General features: G+C 41.8%; 2 protein-coding genes across 14 annotated transcripts in view; one reads left to right on the forward strand and one right to left on the reverse strand.

Annotated features, from left to right (window-relative positions):
• The window catches only part of col9a1b (collagen, type IX, alpha 1b), a 20,695-nt gene continuing 326 nt past the window's right edge, over positions 1 to 20,369 (reverse strand). The window contains exons 2-40 of one of the 6 annotated variants that reach the window (XM_034607880.1): positions 19,548 to 19,598; positions 18,618 to 18,874; positions 18,469 to 18,542; positions 17,459 to 17,545; positions 16,516 to 16,648; positions 15,772 to 16,168; positions 14,495 to 14,578; positions 13,804 to 13,824; positions 13,387 to 13,449; positions 13,258 to 13,293; positions 13,099 to 13,161; positions 12,010 to 12,063; positions 11,597 to 11,632; positions 11,422 to 11,445; positions 11,284 to 11,337; positions 10,541 to 10,594; positions 10,290 to 10,322; positions 10,143 to 10,199; positions 9,988 to 10,041; positions 8,733 to 8,786; positions 8,581 to 8,634; positions 8,426 to 8,479; positions 8,281 to 8,334; positions 8,129 to 8,182; positions 7,980 to 8,033; positions 7,820 to 7,873; positions 6,578 to 6,622; positions 6,408 to 6,461; positions 6,270 to 6,323; positions 6,121 to 6,174; positions 5,089 to 5,160; positions 4,863 to 4,898; positions 4,713 to 4,757; positions 4,584 to 4,616; positions 4,331 to 4,477; positions 2,958 to 3,012; positions 1,923 to 2,111; positions 1,730 to 1,807; positions 1 to 1,135 (exon numbers count right to left, since the gene is read on the reverse strand). In XM_034607880.1, coding sequence (XP_034463771.1) covers positions 939 to 1,135; positions 1,730 to 1,807; positions 1,923 to 2,111; positions 2,958 to 3,012; positions 4,331 to 4,477; positions 4,584 to 4,616; positions 4,713 to 4,757; positions 4,863 to 4,898; positions 5,089 to 5,160; positions 6,121 to 6,174; positions 6,270 to 6,323; positions 6,408 to 6,461; positions 6,578 to 6,622; positions 7,820 to 7,873; positions 7,980 to 8,033; positions 8,129 to 8,182; positions 8,281 to 8,334; positions 8,426 to 8,479; positions 8,581 to 8,634; positions 8,733 to 8,786; positions 9,988 to 10,041; positions 10,143 to 10,199; positions 10,290 to 10,322; positions 10,541 to 10,594; positions 11,284 to 11,337; positions 11,422 to 11,445; positions 11,597 to 11,632; positions 12,010 to 12,063; positions 13,099 to 13,161; positions 13,258 to 13,293; positions 13,387 to 13,449; positions 13,804 to 13,824; positions 14,495 to 14,578; positions 15,772 to 16,168; positions 16,516 to 16,648; positions 17,459 to 17,545; positions 18,469 to 18,542; positions 18,618 to 18,802 — 2,946 coding nt within the window. In that variant the 5' untranslated portion in view covers positions 18,803 to 18,874; positions 19,548 to 19,598 and the 3' untranslated portion in view covers positions 1 to 938. Of the gene's footprint in view, positions 1,136 to 1,729; positions 1,808 to 1,922; positions 2,112 to 2,957; positions 3,013 to 4,330; positions 4,478 to 4,583; positions 4,617 to 4,712; positions 4,758 to 4,862; positions 4,899 to 5,088; positions 5,161 to 6,120; positions 6,175 to 6,269; positions 6,324 to 6,407; positions 6,462 to 6,577; positions 6,623 to 7,819; positions 7,874 to 7,979; positions 8,034 to 8,128; positions 8,183 to 8,280; positions 8,335 to 8,425; positions 8,480 to 8,580; positions 8,635 to 8,732; positions 8,787 to 9,987; positions 10,042 to 10,142; positions 10,200 to 10,289; positions 10,323 to 10,540; positions 10,595 to 11,283; positions 11,338 to 11,421; positions 11,446 to 11,596; positions 11,633 to 12,009; positions 12,064 to 13,098; positions 13,162 to 13,257; positions 13,294 to 13,386; positions 13,450 to 13,803; positions 13,825 to 13,881; positions 14,095 to 14,494; positions 14,579 to 15,771; positions 16,169 to 16,515; positions 16,649 to 17,458; positions 17,546 to 18,468; positions 18,543 to 18,617; positions 19,694 to 20,369 lie in introns of those variants that run through there. The other 5 variants (XM_034607879.1, XM_034607881.1, XM_034607882.1 and 2 more) reach the window with 5 other exon arrangements.
• The window catches only part of fam135a (family with sequence similarity 135 member A), a 26,324-nt gene continuing 25,888 nt past the window's right edge, over positions 19,934 to 20,369 (forward strand). For 5 of the 8 annotated variants that reach the window (XM_034607866.1, XM_034607867.1, XM_034607870.1 and 2 more), the window contains exon 1: positions 19,968 to 20,261. The gene's annotated coding sequence lies outside the window, so the exon portion shown is untranslated. Of the gene's footprint in view, positions 20,262 to 20,369 lie in introns of all 8 variants that reach the window. The other 3 variants (XM_034607868.1, XM_034607873.1, XM_034607869.1) reach the window with 3 other exon arrangements.

The raw sequence follows: 20,369 nt of genomic DNA on the forward strand, positions 1-20,369 counted from the left end.
TACAAGGTTTGAGTTTTTATTTTAGCAGTTTTTGAAGAGAAAAAAAACAGGCGCATTGATTCATGCATTTTCTGATATTTGCCACAATATATATCATCACAGAAAGAAACCAGTAAACAGAATAAATTAAACACTGCGTGTGTTGCTTTCTTTATTTCTCACATTAATGAGGCTTTCCCTCATTCCTGTATTATATTAACGTATAGGCACAGCTGCTCTCTTTCTGTTTCTTCTGTACACTCACATCAGCTTGTTTTGTAGGAAATATAATATAACCACATTTCAAACATATTTTTTTACAGATTTACAACAAACTGAAGTCAGTGTGACTTGATGGCATTTTCGTCCTCTCCTTTTTATTTTAAACTCCAAGGCTGAAACGATGCTCGGACAAGAACAAAAATAAAAATCTTTACTAAAAATATGAAGGTACCTGCATCTTTGGTACATTAGCACATAAAGAGCAAAAAGATTTGAAAACAAAAAAGGCATTTTACCTGAAAACCCTGCTCCTGATTTGATTTGGGTCATTAATTTAAGTGTGTGAGAAACAAGTGTAAATGGAGAAGAGGAGATAAAAGCAGAGGGAGGAGAGTGGGATAAACAAACATTTCTGGTCATTTCTTTTCGTCTTAGTAATGTGAACTCACTACCCTGAATATGTCAAAACATCTCTCTGGTAGAAAAATACAACAGGGAAAAAAAGCTGGATTTTATTCAGCACATAAAAAAAACAATGTTCTTGTTTTTTTTGTTTTTTTTTACTTGAGTCTCCTTCCGATGGAGCTGTGGCTGCCACAGAACACGCTCACAACACTAGAGGTTAATGGATCGAAGGCGCCACAACAACCAACAGCCCGAGGGAAGAAAGTGTGAAAAATGATGTGTGCTCAGGGGGAGATAATCCAACAGTCTTTCTGTCTCTGCCAGAGTGGCTCTTAGTTCCCTGCGGGTCCCTTCACATCCAGAGACTGGTGGGCGGCCCCCGCCTGGAGGTTACAGGACGACGGGTCGCAGTAGCCATTAGGGCCAGCTGCACCAGGAGGCCCGGGCACACCGTGCTGACCATGGGTGCCAGGAGGTCCCCTCTGCCCGTCCCGACCCTCCTGACCGTAGCCTGGTTTGCCTGCTTCACCTGTGATCATGACATTCATGTGTCAGTAGTTACACTTAGGGTACTGTTTTCATCTGCGTTTGTTTGTTAGTTATAATGAAACTTAAAGAATCCATTCAGTTGGACATGGTGACACAGGGCATTTATCAGAATTTCCATTAAATTCTCAGAGAAAAATTCATAGTTCTTGATGAAAGATGATGTGTGTGTAATCAGCTTGATTGAATATAAGGGAAGTGCTGGGCCGAGGCGGAGGTCTGCACTCTACTGAGTGCTATTCTAGTTAATGCTGGAATCATTCTTCCTCTGTAGATAACTACAAGGGCACTTGGACAGTGCATACCTCAAAGCTAACACGCTATCTCGCCATGTTAAAGAAAGTTATATCCTGGATTTGCACGTTTATCTAGATCCACAAAAAAAGTAATGGGTTCTTCCTCGGTTCAAGTTCCAACTCTCCAGAAAATGTCATGAAGTTGTTTGGGTACTTTTTGCTAAACTCTGCTAAAAAACCAACACACTCCGAGGTAGATATAAACTCTTAACATGCAGAAAAGAAAAGAAAAACTAGCCATTAGGATAGAGGAGCCGATTTAAAAGGTAACATTCACTCACCAGGAAGTCCAGGAGCTCCTGGTTGACCTTTGGGTCCCCGTGCAGTCGGCCCTCTGGAGCCTCTGTCTCCCAGTTCACCTGTAACAAGCATTAAGTAATGAAGATAACACGGTAAATCAAACAATGACCAATATGTTTCATTTAACGTCCGATGTCTGCCCTATGCAGCAACACCATTCAATAAATTGCTCACCTTTAGGTCCTTTATTTCCCAGGGATCCTGGTGGCCCCTTGAGTCCGGGAAGGCCTCTTGTTCCAGAATGCCCAGGGAAGCCATTGTCTCCAGGAGACCCGGGAGACCCTGGAGGTCCAGGTTTTCCAGGTAAACCAGCTGCGCCAGACTCTGGCCTCCTCAAGCTAGCCGCTAACTGGGCCAGCTGTTCTGTTGGGATAGAGCAGAAAGAGGATGAAAAACCATCAAATAATAAATGGCCAAAAAGCACATTGAACGTTCATAAACAAAATTGTTGTGACTGACTGTTATCGAGGGAATTTCTAAGATGTAACTGTAGTAAATCACGCTGTAGAGAGACGATGCGGCGGCTCTTATGCTCGAGGTGAATCTGTGGTCACGTTATCCCTCGAGCTTCCCTTGTTTTTTAACCTTTTTCATTTTTACCTCAGTAAATTGAGCAGAAAGGAGATAATACTATTTATTTCCAGCAATCAGCGACAGGAAATGTATGTTCATGGTGCAAAGAATCTAATATTAATCTCCCGTGGCTCCTCGCTGCATGCTGCTTTGCCCTAAGATTTCAGTTTTCTGGCTGCTGATGAAAATTCATGCGCCGGCTGCTCGGCTGCTGTTTTTTTTTTAAAGATTTCCTTCCCTGGCAGACTCGTTGCTCGGAGCAGAGGAGTACAGGTCTGCTGGAGGTGAAATTAATTTTTCAGCACGCAGGGCATAAAAAAGTCATGAGCGTAGGAGATGAGTTGTGAAGACGAATGAAGAGAACAGAGGTTGTGACTTCAGTGAGACATTTCTAAAGCTCGGAGAAAGGAATTTTTTCATCCATCACATAAACAAAGACCGAAGCTTATTTCATGTTTCACTTATTAGACCTTTCCTTTTCCGAACTTCAGAGTATTCAGCGACGGCCCGGATCAACGAGACGCCGGAGCTCCATGTGCGAATGTGTAATGAGGCATTCTGGGAAAGATTGGTCGAGGAGTCGAGGAATGAGGTGCAAACGTATGATAAATGGGGTCAGAGGCCCGTCTGTCTTACCTTGCATGACTCGCATGCAAACTTGTCTGATGTGCTGATCACTTGGCTCTTTACCCTGGAAAAAGAAAAAAAGACGACTTCAGTATATTTCATTACAGCGTATAAAACATTTACGTAGAGACTCTGTGCAGCAGTGTTATCAAGTGAAAACAGCACTCCGCCATTTTTTTACTGACTCCTCTCTGGGTGTAAAAAACCTCTGCCAGTCCTACAACCTGAGGTGAAGCTTTAAAAAAATGACATGTCGGACATATGTACAAGAATTTTCCATTACAACGCCACAGGTATTACATCTGAGTTGGGATTTTATCGATCTCCATGAGCAAACACTCTTTTTGATAGCCTCCTCTGCGGGGATGTTGGAGTGCCGCTGAGCCTGGAGCTGGTGGGGATTCAATTCCTGCACAGAGGATTCAGCAAGAAACTCTGAGAGCGTCTTGTTTTTGTGTTTGGATTCATTCACATTTGCCTTAAAATATTGGGGTTTTGAGTTTTAGAGCTTTTGCACAAGTTAAAAAAAGAGGACAACTGTACAAAGATAATAGAGATAAAAAAAAGATCAAAACAGAGCAGAGAGAATTACAGAACCCAGAGAGACTTATTATAGGCCTTCAGCTCAGTTTTTGTTTTACAGACTGTATGTTTTGTAGACTTTAAAGGGGCTTATATTAATCAGTGCCCATTTGTTCCTGAGAATAGACCATAATGAGTAAGAAGACTTGGGCAGATACTTCTTGCTCTACACAAGAAAGTCGTAGTTTTCCATTTTTATGACTTAAAACGTGAAGACGACAAATGACATGACACCTCTATAACACACACACACACACACACACACAGACTAGACTATCCTAAAAGGCAGAAAGTGGATGATATTCCATCCATCCCTTATCTCTACCACTTATCCTTTGGGGAGTGTGATACTTTCACACCATATAAGAGATGAATGTGCACAAGGAACAAATTGCAACTGAAGATTGAGATCAAATTTCCGTTCACCTCGGATTTAAGCATCATTTCAATTAAGTCTAGTCCTCTTCATCGCATTCCCGTCTCATCAATACATGTTAGTGACTTGCCTCTTTCCCCGGAGTCACTGTGTGTTATCTTTACAGATCCAGGGTCGCGGTTGCGGCCACATCATGGATAGAGGATTTAGATTGTTTAGATATGTGCCTGCCCACACATACTATTACTGACCATACCTCTAACATTATGTGGATTTGATTTGATTGGATGATGATTCCCAATATTTAGTTCTGAGAGTTTTGGTAAAGACACTTTGTTGCTTTTCCTCCTCACTCTGTCACACTGTCTCCACTCCACTAACTTCCCCCAGACTCTCAACTTGAGATGTTTTCCCTTGGACCTACCGCAGGCCCCTGAGATCCTCTGACTCCAGTTTGGCCCCTGTTTCCCTGCATGCCCCGGGGTCCGGGTGTGCCGGGAGGCCCGTCGATGCCAGGCTGACCTCGACCTCCCTCGGGACCTCTCCTGCCAGACTCGCCAAGGTTTCCCACCTTGACAGAGAAACAATATGAGGCACCAGACGAGGTCAAATTGCAGCACTTTCTCTAAACGGTCCTACACCACTGGACAATACTGAGCTGCTCTGTGTGAACTCACCTCTCCCTTAGCTCCAGATTCTCCTGATTCACCCTGATGGACAGAGAGACAGAGACGGTTACACTCTGGTGAGATTGTTGAGTAGTTAGTAAAAGATAAAACAGTGTTAGTGTTGGTTCAACAACTTACAAGCTCTCCTTTGTCGCCAGAGTTTCCCTCATCACCTTGTGTTCCCTATGAAAATATACTCTTTGAATTATGTACGCAAAGTAACCCACCTGTTATTTGAAATGTTGAATGACTATTAAGACAGAATAAGTTAGTATCAGTGTTTCATACCTGCTCTCCTTTGGGTCCTGTGTCTCCACGATCCCCCTGTAATACAAAACAAAACCAAACAAGTGTGTTAATCAACTAAATGATCTTTAGAGTTCAGATAATGTTCCGTTTCTCCACACTAGAGGGGGCTAATCAGCTGTTTGCTGTTGGGACATAACTCCCACTGGTCAAGACAATGGTCCTGAATCTGAGGAGGTCCCTGAATGTGACTGTGGCGTTTTCTTACCCTCTCTCCTTTCACACCAGGAAGACCAGAAGGACCAGGGAGGCCGGGGAGGCCAGGGTCACCTTTGGGTCCCTATAACATACAATACATACATTTAAATTTGTTGTATTTCTGTGCAATGCCAATGCATCTGACACTAGAGGACACAAACATCTACTTCCGGTAATACATTTTTAAAAAAAACCTTCAAAAAAAATTAGCGCATGAACAGCTATACAGAGCTTTTTTTCTTTCCACCGATAACTGGCTATTGTATATGTTTCTTATGTAAACACTGAACTCATTCTTTGCACTTCATCCATATTTACAAAATTAATAATTTATTTTTAACTTCGAAAACCGAGCATTAAGCAGATATCAATAAAATGGACATTAGAAACCTAAATGAAACTTATTTTCTACATAATTTACCCAACACAATGGATAATATAATGTAACGAATAATGTAATATAACAAATAACAAACACTTCTGAGGGCAGGAGAAACATCTGAGCAGGGTTATAAACAATATGTTGAAATCCACAGCAGAACAATGGGCTTTTAAAAAAAAAAAACATAACACCTTTTTGGCATTGCGGAAAGTCCTTCGATATCGATAGTGAATAAGAGCGAATAACTAAAAAGCTTATTCTCTCGAGCCTGTTTGTCTGAGCTGGTCCCTGTTTGATCGCCGGCCGACTGTCTGAGGAATGCCAGGAGAACAGAGAGCTCATTCAGCCCGCTGCTCACCGCTCTCCCCTTGCTGTGAAAATAGACCTCATGTGAGATCCAGGCTCGGCCTATTCTCTGAGACATTCCTGTGACAACCACAGCCAGGGCTACACACACTGAGGCTTCCACCTTCTCCTCAGATTGTTTTTTTTTCACAGTATGAAAAACATACACGAGGAGAATTATCATTTAGTGCTGCTCTTTGTGTTTCTATCCTCCAGAGGTATTTCTTTTTTGTTTTACAAGAACTTTATTCATAATCTTTTTTAAATGGAAATCAATGTAAATTCAGTTCAGTTGTGAATGTGTTTATTTCTTACCCTGGCACCTGGCTTTCCAGATGAACCTTCAGGGCCTTTTCCTCCTATGTCTCCCTTTGAGAAAAAGAGAGAAAAGACAGTAAAATGAAAAGAGTAAAATGAAAGACAAAGTAAGGGCAATGGAAACTCATCTGATAGATGATACTCACAGGATTACCGAAAGGTCCAATAGGTCCCACCTCGCCTTGTTCTCCACGCTCACCCTGTGGAGAGACAGTGAAAATCACTCAGCAGCACAACAGAGGTGACAATGGACCAGGACAACATGGGCTGCTTGTATAACTTACTGTTTTGCCAGCAGGTCCCAATGTTCCAGGGACGCCTGACTGACCGAAGTCTCCCTACACAGAAACAACCAAAACTGCCTTTTAGATTTTTGTCAATTTAAGAAAAGAAAAATCAATGAATAAATGCAAGAAACAACTGAAAATGTGTATTAATAGATCGAGAAAACTACCTTAGGGCCACCTAAGCCTTTTGGTCCAGGAACACCAGGCATACCCTAAAAACACAGAACATTTTTGAGGAGAAACAAAAGAAACAAGACAGGGGAAATATTCTAAGAAAAAAGAATTCACTTGACTGTAAAATTCACATGAGGGTGAAGAAGACTCAGTGGGAAAACATATATTTGTTTAAATCCGCTGACTTTTACACCCAGGTGGCAAGAAGTACAGATTATTGTGTCAAAAATGGCTTAAGTAAAAGTATATGTATTGATTGAACCCTCTAAACCCAAGTGACAGTATAAAAGTACAGGCTCTAAAATGTACTCAAAGTATGAAAGTAGAAAGTACCGCTCTGAGGCCCATTTCTAACGACTGTATCTGTGCAAAGCAAACTGAGACTCGTAGTTCATTTACTATTTAAATGAAACCTCTCTTACTTCAAATGAAATAAAAAACAATATACTACAACCTGAACAGAAATTGTCCGGGAGGAAATGTGTAGGCTACAATACTAGGTTTGTGACGTTATCAGTGATGTTGACTGATTCTTCGCTTTCTTCCATGTTGTTTCTCCTTGTCATGGACATATGCACTGATACGTCCTTTACACTGTGTTGCGTAAGTTTTGCCTGATATGCGCCGATAGATTTAAAGCAGGGAATCCTCTTTTCTGTGTTATTGTCCATTTAGGTTAAAACCTCTTTTGATATTGGGAAGGCAGCGCTTGACATGTTAAAACGCATTAAAACAAAAGTAACGAGCCAGTTTTGAAAACGTAAGCGAGTAGAAAGTACAGATATTTGTGTTAGAATGTAGTGAGTAAAAGTAAAAAGTCCTAGTAAAACTAGTACAACAAGTACAAGTACAGATACCTGACAAAACTGCTGCAGTACAGTGACCAAGCATTTGTATTTTATTAGCCCCCTCCTCTTGCTTTTACACCTGCAGAATCTTTCCACTGATTCTCATTAGGGATGAAAAAGCGTTGCATACTGTCGCACAGCACACCCTACTGTATGTGTTTAATATCACAGTTTGGTGGGATTCAGGTCAACTTTATCATATATTATAAAATATAAGATCTTAAGCACATCTTATTGCTGCTTGTTGCTGCAGCACAGAGGTGGAGGCGAGTATCGTACTGCAGCACGTCTGAGCTGTGGCGCCTCTAAAACTGCCCCTGGTGGGTTTACTCAGGTGCATCCATTTGGAGTTGGTTTTGACAGTTTGGGGTTAAAGGTCATACTCACAGGAAACCCCTGAAGTCCAACCTCTCCAGGAAAACCAGCCATGCCTACGCCTCCCTGCAGACACGGAACAGACAGTGAAGAAAACGCTGCTCATACAGCAAACGAAAATAACCAGGTAAAGTAAATCTTTATGTTGGAATCAGTAGGATTGATGCTCTACCTTCCCTCCCGGCATCCCAGGAATACCCTCGCGACCATCCACACCTGGTAAACCCTGGCGATGAAAATAAAGGACATAGCAAAATGAGTCGTTTGTACAAAATGCGTCTGAGGAATAGTTTTGTTTGTCATCGATGATCAGACACTCACAGACTCTCCCTTGGGACCCGGCACGCCTGTGATTCCTCTTGGCCCTAGAACACCCTGAACAACATAGCAGCAGTACCATTAGTCATTTTACAATAGCTCGACTATACATTCAAAAGTGTTCAAGTGCATGATGATGAGATGTGTCGACTCACCGTTTCACCTTTAGGCCCGAACTCGCCCATCACACCTCTCTGTCCTCGATCCCCCTGAAATGGTGCATTAAATCACACATATATGACTCATACATACGGCATTTACTTAAGAAATAAAAGCATTTATATTGTGGGTCACACTTACAGTTGCCCCCATGACACCCTGAGGACCTAGGTCTCCATCATGACCTCGAGCTCCCTGTCAGAGAACATAAATCCATTAAGGATTTAAAGTAAATCATAAGGAGTCTGATGTTTATGACTGGTACCATGGGATGAAAAATTTAGTGACACACTTACCCTCTCTCCCTTGAGGCCCATCATTCCCATGGCTCCACGGTTTCCCTGGGAGCCCTATAATAACAAGAGGTTCAACAGGTGCTCAGTGAGCAGAGAGAACAAACCAGAGACGGTGAAGAACTCAAAAGGATCCAACAAATTGTGTATCTCACCGTCGGTCCTTGGGATCCGACCTCTCCTTGACCTCCCTGGTCACCCTCCTCACCCTGAGTGGAAAAAAAAACAGCCAATTCAAGTCAATCACATGAAACAGTGAAACCACATCCGAACACATGATGCAACTGGCATCCCATGGTTTCCTCTCTTTCACAGAAAAATGAACACGCAGGCTGCCCCTATCAACTGTTAATTAGAAAATGACGGAGCCACTCTGAGATGTGTTTAACACCCACGTCTTAATGGATCGCGGGAGGGGGGGGGGAGAAGCAGACGATTTAACTCCAAATTACCCCTCTCCTGCTTTGCAAATTACAAATAATTTATGTGCTGAATTTGACACAGACCTGAGGAGGCATAATCACGAAGATGGAAAATGGTTTGGGTCTGAGACTGTGCACATTAGGCAATTTCTGTCTTGAATTATTAGTATTAGGGGAAGCTATGAAGGTGTATAAACAATACATAGCTAATAATCAAATATTACATGATGAAACAGGTCAACAGTTGTTTAGGTTATATAAAAAGAGAGGAATGAAAATATTGTTGTCTATTGAGTATTAATCGTCTTCTCGTGGAAAAAAATGCTTGGTTGGCAAAAATGAAAATCTGAGCAATTTAAACTAATCTCTGGTGGTTTGATCAAAATAGTAATAATAATAATATTAATCTGTGTTTGTTTTGTTCAAATAAAGATCAGTGATAATATTATATATAATATGTATTTATATAAAGTGAAATTCTTGCACCTGTATATTTTATATTTCAATATTCTTCTTCAATGTCATGTATTTGTGAATGGGGGGGGGGAAACAGGGAAAAAGGCCCCTGAAATGAAACTTTCGGTGAAGGAGAAAATCATTGTGCGGGGACGCAGCACAGACTGACAGTATATCATATCCTGGCACAGGGTGATAAAGGGAGATAGGCCCGGACTCATTTCCATTTATATAGTGCACGGAGGCATTACAGGAGAAGGGTAGTTGTGCTTGAACATCATTTCCAATAAATCATCCTCCGCACAATAAGTCAGAGGCATTACACACAGGCATGTATCACTTCCTCTTGAAATAGAGCAGCACAAATAATACTTGTCTCAAATGCGCTGGGAATCACTTCTTCACATTTAAGCCATGGGTAATTCTTTTCCTGATGTTGTGACGCGTGTGACAGTCCTGGAGGCAAATTCATGTTTGGAAGTAGCTATTTATAAAGACATATGAATGATGCTCCAAACAGAACATATTTTACCTTGTGCCCTTGTTTCCCAGGTTCTCCTCCTTCACCTTTCACACCCTTGTGACCCTGGAAACAAGCAGAGAGGAGAAGGAGAGCCAGTTGAACACACTGTACGTAGGGACGCGACCATGATTTCAGTACAAAGACAAAAAAACTCTGCTACTCACCTTCATGCCAGGAAGGCCGGGATGTCCAGAAGTCCCAGGTGGACACGAGTCTCGACACTAAACAGCACCAAAATACAAATTAGAAAATATTCCTGACATTTGATGAGAGAAAATCAGATTTATAATCTTCAGAAAACAAAGCTTTACCAGGTCGGCACTGCCGAGCATTCCAGCTGCACCCTGAAATTGAGGGGAAATACAAGTTAACACTTTCTATATTGCAATATATCAACATAATGGCTCATGGCTTGGGAATCACTAGAGGAAGTGCAGCAGTGCGCAGCGGTGGCATCGCTTACAAGGCCAGAATAATTTCATGCTTGCATCATGATCCCTCCCGTGTGAAATATGTGTGATATGTAATCTTTGGTGATGTCATATGACGCTGGGTCACTTACTCTGGGCCCTGTTGGTCCATTAGGTCCCTGTGGTCCTCTCACACCCATGGAACCCTGTGGAAAGAGATGAAGTCGTTAAAAAGACACAAGGACTCTGAATGTGCCCACTAACAACAGTTCAGTTCAGCAGGCGTCCTGCTAAAAGGTTTATGTCAAAGCCCAGATCCATTCATTCAATTACAATATGATTTTCACTGTAAAACATCCATTACTTTCTCTGGGCCTCGTGAATTCTTACACCATCAGTTTGATTGTGAACATTTCAGATACTGGTTCACTTGTTTTTATTTGCAAATATTCAGGGGAAACAACTCTCATTGTCTATTCATTATCATATCTATTTTATCTTTTGTAGTTACAGGTGATGGTAATTTAAATGTTCTGAGACACACTGACATTTATTTATACACATGGTGAAATGTACCAAAACCAGATTATAGTTATAATAAAACTATATATAAACAGTACAACTGGTATAAAATCCAATGTAAAATGTTAACAACTATGGCCCAAAGGCAAAATTATAGAAAAAATAAAAACATCAACAGATTACAGTGTGTGCATGTGTTTTTGAACAAATGTTTGTAGATTTGTTAGATAAATAAGTTACATTTCTGTGCTGTAACACTTACTACAGTATGTACAGATACAGATGCACTCTGTTTATATCATTCAAATTATGGCTTTGTGATGATCCCTAATCTAAAAACACAACAACAGTCTATTGCTCTAACTCTACTCACAGGTTGTCCCACTTTTCCCAATTCACCCAGAAGTCCTCCAGGTCCAGGTGGTCCCTGCACAAAGAGACATTTCAGGTATTTAACACTAACACAACATTGATAATGAAAACTATTGATTGTGATAAATGAATGACTTACTGGGGGTCCATCTGGCCCAACACCCTAAGGAGAGACATATACAGTATGACTCAGATTGGCACAATTTGGTGTACAAGCAAAGACTTAATCAAATATAGACAGTCTCAAGATTATATATGGTCGATCTGATCCTTGCACTGACAGGTTTGGGGGGGGGGGGGGAATTGTTACTCACAGTTGCCCCTCTGGGTCCAGATTTTCCAGGTTCACCCTAAAAGATAAAGATAAATACATTAGAGTCACGGACAGACATTGAGACAAACACTGAAATAATGTGTTGAGGTATAGTACAGTAATTGAGCTGTGCGAGCGTGCAGACGGCCCGAGTTAACATTCCTCCAGCTCATCACATGACTGAGCCGGACACTCTTGACCCGGCCATGTTTAGCCTAATGAAGACCGATGTTAGGGGCTTCATTCCCCACGGAGATTACACAGAGGACTTGCAGGATTAAGTCTCATTTGTCACGAGGAATTGGTTTATGCACCGCGGCACCTCGCTGCCATGCCAAAAGACTGGACAGCAGCTTGGCACTGTTTCACTTACAGTCTCTAAAGCAGGAAAGAAAAGGTTCATTAGTCACTCACTTTCTGTCCGTAGGGACCGTCGGGTCCTGCATCTCCAAACGGGCCGGTCAGACCCTGCAGAGAGGAGACATCAGGCTTAACTAATACATCATAGCAAAGCTCAGGGCTCTTCAGCAGTTGTATTTTTTCACCTTATATATTTAAAAACCATAAGCATTTTAATCTAGCTATTACCTCAGGAGCCAATACTTTTATTCCCTCTGTCAATATTCCTGAATTCAGCATCAGATCTCCATTTATTACATCCTAACAGAATCACACTCCAGTGGGAGGGGTCCTATGAATTTATAATTGGGATTACCTTGACTATAACCACTCCCTCTTAAGTGTTTCAGTATATACTCTACTGCTGCTTCATGTTAGTCATTCCCATTAAAATCAAAGCTCTGTTGGAGGCCATGTACTGTGTTCAACTTAGCATGCATGCAGGAAAAGTCAGCACCAGGGCAGAGGGTAAATCTCTCAGAGTGCACACAGAGCAGAGAGCAGCATTCCTCTGGCTCATTTCAAACAAGCCCATTGAAGGAAATCATTCCACACTGTTTTGAGGATTCTCAACAGGAGATACTAACGGCGGCCAGCCTACAAAGCTGCCATTGTTTCCCCAGCGTCCTGGCAGATGTGCCGAGGAATAACACAGCCAATGATTCATAATGTATAAAACTGGTTTATAACACAGCATTCGGAATAATGTGGGTTGACGTGAACATACTCTATCTACCTAAACCTTTAAGGTGAAACGCTTCAAGTACAGCTCCTCTTTGCCGTCAGCACCCGTATTATGTTACAATGTTTTCCTGCCCCTCCTTTAAACCCAGAGTTAATTAAACTCCGGTCCTGGTTTACTGTGTCACAAAGGAAATTTGGATTTCTTCATCCTGTTTAATAAATTCCTTACATTTTTCACACTTTTTTCCTCCCTCTAAATCTGAAATTTCGTCGGTCACTCATGACTAATGAGCGCCAACATAACCTATGTGGTGGGAGGATCACACTTTGTAGTTCCACCCCCCCATTGCAGGCTTGAGGTTTTATAGCAATATGAGTTAAACAGCAAAATACATGAAAGGTAAAGCACGGAGCACTCACATCATTTCCAGGAATGCCAGGTAATCCCGAGGAGCCGGGTTTACCTGAATCACCATCAGGGCCCTAAAAAAAAAAACATTCCACGTATCTCAGGGCAAAGATCTACAGTGAAACACAATGCAATACATTCATTTTTATTGTTTTATGTGTTATAATTACCGGGAGCCCATCCTCGCCGTCTTTTCCTCTATCCCCCTACAAGAAAAGAGATTCAAGGCTTACAGAGGAGCCATTGTGGCAAAGTACAGAATTTGGTGCATCATAGAACAATGAACTGAGGGCACTTACATCGATGCCATCAATTCCTGGGACACCTGCAGGTCCAGGAGGGCCAACAGGTCCTTCGCTCCTCTGAGTAAAAATAAGAATAATATAAGAATAAAATACCAGTATCAATTTCCCTAAAATTACCCTTAATATTTTTTGTCATTTCTTACTTTGACAAACTGCTGCACAGACATTATAAAAAAAAGAGAGCAGGTGCACCACTAGAAAAGAAGACTGTCTCTTGGATGTACTGAAATAACTTTCAGCCAATCGGGATGACTTCTTCCTGCAGAAATGTGTCAGCTCAGACAGCACTTTGCAAAAGTAAAGGTGTCAAAAGGAAACTGCAAACAAAAGCTGGCTCATCATACTTTTCTTTCTAGGACAAATGCACAGTAAAACTCTCGGGTTGAATAAAACAACTCCAGCAGCACTCACCTGCACCTCTGTCACATCGGTCTATAGAGACAAACGCACAGAACACACAAAAGAAAAAGAGAGAGACATCAGTCTTACTTGAGCGGAGCAAATAAGGACAAGCTGCAGGAGCAGCACCAGCAGTGGCCCTCTGACGCTAAGGGCCCGAGCCATGATCTCCCCGGTGCAGGGCAGGAAAGGAAGAAAAGCTGTAGTCCTTTCACTGGGATTTGTTTGGCTGAAGGAGCCCCCGACAAAACAACCCAACTGAGTCCCCCCTCAGCTATCTAGACCGTCCGCGGCCCCACAGCCATCAGCAGCTCATGTATATTCATGCGATGACCGGTTACGGGAAGCGATTGGTGGGTTTGGAGAGGGGACGCGGAGGGGAGGGGCCACACCGCAGACACCACCAATGGGCAGGGTCAGCGGGGTATTTAATTTCTGATTCCAATATAAATGCTTTTAAAATTTGAACTTTAATCATTAAAAAAAATCATTGGTGATGTAGATTTTATGGAGGCAAGGGGAGCAGGAGGAGGATTTGTTTTGGCACAACACACTGCTGTTAGGCACAGTTACACACTGGTTTTCTTTACCTCGCCAATAACAAGTGGCTCCTCGAACCAACCAAACACTAGTTTAGGTTTAGTTACCGATACGTAATTTAAAACTACAGACAGATTATAGCTCGTCGTGTTTGCATTCTTACCCAAGTCCTGGCTGGGAGGTCGTAACACGCTTCTGTCCGGGCTCGCGTCACATCGCAGTGAATCAGCATTGACTGGAGTTCAAACTTGATAAATACACAAGGGGTCATTAAACATTAGCACAATATCACCACAACAGTTGTAACACGTATAACAATGTCGCGCCACAATTATAATCCACAGCTCTATGGCGCGTGATCCCTGCGTCCCTTGCGCAAAAAATTGCATCAGTTTGCGTTTTTGCAGCACATGAGAAACCCAGGAAGCAGAGTGTGTTTGTAAATTAGTTACAGTGTGGAGCTCATGTTAAAATTATTAAAATGCGCCGTAAAAGCTTAGGCTGTATTGTCAGAGGAGTTGTAACCAAATATGCGTTGCACAACAAAGGGACAGGTGCCAAAACGTGCGGGAAACACGAGCTGCTCGTCGTGGCAGACGCTGCAGGATAGCTTGAAGAGACAGTAGATTTTCTCTAGAGGTCGTTGTCACACACAAGCCAAACAGGATGGTGAGAAATGTCAGGGATTCCCAAGTCTTTGCATGTCTAGGATTCTGCAAAGGAAACTGTAGAGTTCCCCACTCTTGTGTTTTTTTTTTTTTCTTGATGTGTCTCATTATTTTCATAGGACAGTTTGAATAAACTTTACAGTGGAGGGTTAAGACTGAAACTGTGGAAATGTAATTTAGAGTCATGTCTGTGGTGTTCACAGAGAGCCGCAAAAATGGGTCTCCAAACAACACACTGCATTGTGCACAGCTTGTGTGACAGAAGGACTGGAGGGCTGTTGGTAAAGTGCCTCAAAACAAAGGACAGCTGTGCTCCAAACGTCTGACTGTCTTATATAAATTAGTGAGGTTCCACAATTAGAAGATTAATGACATGTCTGCTTGAGTCTTAGTTTTTATGAACAAGATTAAAAAAAGATTATACCTTCTGGGGATAGAGAGCAACCAGTTTGCCACCATGATTATGCAGCTCTTTAAATAAACTTACATATTACAGATTACATCAAAATTGGCAAATTTCTGAAGGTTCAATCATTCAAAGTTTTCTGATGAAACACCACTTCAAAAGCCTGTACCTTTATTGTGTGAAGAAGTAAAGCTACTGGGGTAAGGGAATAAAAGATCCATTGTATACATTTGTTTTCCTTTCTTAATAGTATAGTTTGAAATCACATTGTGTCCAGTGCCAAATTTCATTTCCACCTACAGTGCATGGTTAAACAGACGATTGCTTTAGTTTCAACATCAGTACTCAGTTCTATTAGGAACGTACCGGAATTGCCATCGCAGGGTTGTCCTTGAGTTTTCCTATCAACGTGAACCCATCCAGACTGACTTTTTGTAGGGTTGGGATGCTCTGAGACCCGATCATTACACAGTCCACGTAGAGGGTGATGGATCCTGTGCTGACATCCAGCAGCACTCTGTGCCACTGCTCATTAAAGAGGGAAGCCAGGGGACCAAAGACAAAAGTCTGCCTCCCAGTGTCCAGTGCCGTGAAGGTAAACTCCACAGTCTTAGACTCCCCGTTGAGTCTAACAGACAGCTGCTCAATGCCATCCACATCCTGCATCTGCCAGATATTCCAGTTTTTACTTATGGTGCTGGCACTCATTCGCAGCACAGCCACAAATGCAAACTCCTCCGGCAGTCCGAGAGGATAAGCTGACCTGAAACAAACGAAACATCCAATTTACATCCTCAATACACAAAATGTTATTCAAATAAGGATTTATGAAGAGTATTCAAGATTAATTGTAGACCATCCTATAGACCTATAATAGCTCATTGAGAGATAGATATACTTATTCCGTTTATGATAGTGAAATCATACATATCAACATTTAACATGTCATCTTTGTGTTGTTTAGTTCATACGTTGATTTACAGAAAAAAATGTGTTGTCACTTGTTAAAAACAGTCTGTAATGTTCAGGACCATGGACAGGGTAAATTGGGGTTATACCAGTACAGCCACTAGGGGTCAGACTACACTCACAATACTCAATGCTGCTTACCTCGTGTTGATTCTGAAGTTGAACGCTGGGCCTATTTGATAAGCAACATGCTGAGGAGATGATCCAGGGACCTTTTTAACGGTGCCTCTTCTCGCCAGCTCAGCAATGTGGAACTGGGACATAATGTAGAATCCTGAGGTTACAGGGAACAGAAGAGAGGTTAAATAAACAGTCAGATCAGAGGCGGTGCAACATTGTCATCATTCTCCATGGTGAAGGAGTTAAAGTTAATTTCATGAAACTATGGCTAAATCATCTCTCTATTACACCAGACAATATATAGCACAGTTCGCCTGGCAATGATATTACTTTAGAGCAATTAGATTCACTATTAGCCTCTTGTGAACGTTTGTCTTTTGACATGTCTCATTAGCCTCATCAGTGCATTTTCATTTACCAGCACTTAATGAGGCCGTAGCACTAGCTGAGTTGTTTATAAATGGCTATGGAAAATCTAAGAAACCACTACAAGATTATCAGTTTCACAGTTTTTACTATTATTGGTGTTAAAATTAATATTTTGTTTTATTCCCAAATTCCAAATTTAATGGAATGAAATGACTGTCATACATGAAGAGATGCTGATTTAAGATAAATCTGATACATTTGTTTATTTCCATTTATAACATGTATAACAATAATAATAGGAAAGATGAAGAGAATTCTATATTTCAGCAAAAATACAACAATTTTGTCTTTTGTTATAGTTTCGCTCTGTTTTGATGATGGAAACACAAGTCATTAAATCTGTCTGTCAATCTACATTCCATTCTCACACATATAGGGAGGACAGTGACTTAGTTTTACTTCAAACATACAGCATCTGTATTATACTTTTGGAAATCTGTAATATTTTACATAGACTATAGCAATATGCAGTTGTATGCAGGGTAAATATCAAGATACTAAAAAGACAAACTAGGCTCAGTTTATGTGAATCCACCTGGGAAACGATCCTCCCCGACGCTTATCTGAGGGCACATGGCCTGCTGCTCCAAATGTCTACTGACTTGAGATGAAAACCGCACAGCTGCAAGATGGGAACACAGAACAGCCCGTTAGTAGTCCAAGTGTGTGTGTGTGTGTGTGTGTGTGTGTGTGTGTGTGTGTGTTGTGGGGAGGGTATAAAAGCTCAGTGTTTGGAGAGCTGCACCACTGCCTTGAATAAATATTAGGCCACCCCTCACTGTTTGTGGTTGTCTCTTTAACACTTGAGCTCTAGATTAGCCCACTCTTGCACATCTGGGCAGGAAGTTAGAGGTCTTTATCAAGTTTGAATAAATGGTTCACTGGTAAGAGACTCTTTAATGTATCCAATTTACATGTAAACCTGTACTATATATATATATAAATACTGTTACCCAGTGCGGAAACTGTCATATCACACTGTGATGTATTTTTTCCATGCATTTTACCTTTCAGCTCAAAACTGAATCAATATACAGCTGTACCCCCCCAACACAACAACATGCTTCTACACTAGCTCACACAGGAATGTCATAATATATCTATAATGGCAGCAGTGTGTACAAACGTCTATTAACGCCTCGTGGGAAAAATAATCTATGAAGTCATATAACAAGCTCTTTCTAAAGATGAATACCAATGAGCAGATTTTGTCAGCGACCAAAAGGTTATGCAACGAGACACAGCTATTGAAGCTACACAAAGCTCATCATGTATTTATGGGTAAGAAAAAGAAAAAAGCCCTATTATTCAATATTTCAAGAAGAACATATGTCACAACACAGCAAAGAGGAGCAGGAGTAACAATGGACCATTAGGGCTATAATTAACATAAAGCCTATAGTGTTGACAGTGATAATTGGCATGCAAGTGAAGTCACCTTTGCAGCAATGCACTGCACTGATAATATCAACAATTAGGTGTTTTTTGAAAAGTAGATGTTCACATTGTTTTGTTATCCTTATCTCGCTGCGGCACACGACTTACTCTGAGAATGAAGTCCTGTGCAGAGATACTGTGGGATCACATAGCAGCAGCACAATGAGTACAGGAGGATGTTTCTGCAATGCAATCAGAAATTGTTAATATCGATTTGCAATGCAACTGAGTGAGTGTAATTAATTGCATGGTACTACCTTTTGACTCCACCCATTTCATAGCTTGATCTGGAAATAAACAGACCAAAAAAAACCAAACACCTGCAGCCGGATGTTGCTTCAGATTGTGTTCCAGGAGCGATGGTGTACAGCTGCTCCAGTAGCAGGAGTGAAACGCTCCAGGTCACACTGCGGGGGTCTCTTATAGGCCTCACTGTTGTCATTTATTTGGGGGAGTGACTCAACAGAACCCACAGTGTCCACTCTGCATTCCACTGGAGCTCTCCTGCACCCACCTTGGATTTAATGTTCAAGCACACAATAAGAGCCATATCTCATTTGTACCTCTCTTTGAGAGTGACAATGTTACCCTGTGGTGGCTTTATTTGCCCCCGACCCTGGGATGGACATTTTTTGTGATCTCTATGGTTGCATGGTATTTAGAGAGCATTGTTTCAAGAGCAGTCAAACTGAGATCCAAGAGACGCTGAGTGTGGTGCAGTTGTGGTTGTGCTGGAGCTGGGAGGCCCGGAGGCTGAAAAAAACATCTCATTCTTTATTAAAGAAGCAATTCCTGAAATATGTGTATTTTCTAGTGTTATGGTTACATACAGAATTCATAGAAATGCTATGTGGTTAGAAAACACAGTTGTCATGATGCCGTCACAGTGGATATGCTTTACTCAGAAAGCTGACCCCCTTTCCTCCCCATCCCCTGCTATTTATCACTTCAAATTATAAATTGATTGGTGCAACTTGAATTGCACCAATATGTTAGAGTGGACTAATTACTCCCTGAACTCACTGCTCCGGCTGCAGAGAACAGCACTACGGCCCTCAGGGTTGGCAGGTGGTGTTACGCCTGTTTACAACAGCCCTGGGGACTCAGGCATAGACACAGAGAAGGGGAACACAAAAATCATTATACAGTAAAAAATATATCAGCGACACAGATCTACAAGGACTTACCCAATAAAACCTAGAGAGCAGTGATCATCCTTCATCACTGCTCACTTCAACCTGCTCAAAACAGGTGACATGCAATGTGCGACACGATTTGAATACATAAAGAATTATAATATATAATATAATAAAGAATCCAGACTTACTGTATAATCCAAGTCCAGAAATGTTAAATAATGATGACAATGATGGTGATGACGATGAATTATAATCATTATTGACGTTGTTGCTATCATAATAAAACAGTAATAATAATGATAATATAATAATAATAACAATAATATTATTATTATTATTGTTACTATGAACATTATTGTTATTATATCCATAATTGTTAATATTGTCATCATTACTGTGTATCCTTTTCTTCAGTGTCTCGTTTGCACGCAGTTACTTTTGCATGTGGCGTCAGCTGCGTCTCGGGTATGTGCAGTAACGCGCAGTTGAATGTTCGTGAGCGCGCAGCTGGAGCAGCTCCTGCTGTCAGCTCCTCAGACTGAGCTCAGTTAGCCCTGCAGCTAAGTGACAGCACAGCCCGGGGAGGGGACATGGCCGGCTCGCTTTAAGGGCGTCTCTCTCGCAACCTCACCGAGACTCGGGAGCGAGGCAGCCGGCGGAGAACTGCGTTTGTCTCCGCACTTCCCCGCGAGAGGACGACGACGGGACCGACGTTGGAGCTAACGTTGGTTAGCCGGCTAATGTTAGCTTGCCAGCGCAATGGTGAGTAGCGTTGGCTCGGCTAATGCGGCTAATGCCACCGACCCTCTGAGAACTGTGCGGTGGGTGGCTAACGCGACGCTAACAGTTACCGTTAGCTAACTGGCTATC

The sequence above is a fragment of the Hippoglossus hippoglossus genome, chromosome 15, assembly GCF_009819705.1.
Source record: "Hippoglossus hippoglossus isolate fHipHip1 chromosome 15, fHipHip1.pri, whole genome shotgun sequence".
NCBI lineage: Eukaryota > Metazoa > Chordata > Actinopteri > Pleuronectiformes > Pleuronectidae > Hippoglossus > Hippoglossus hippoglossus.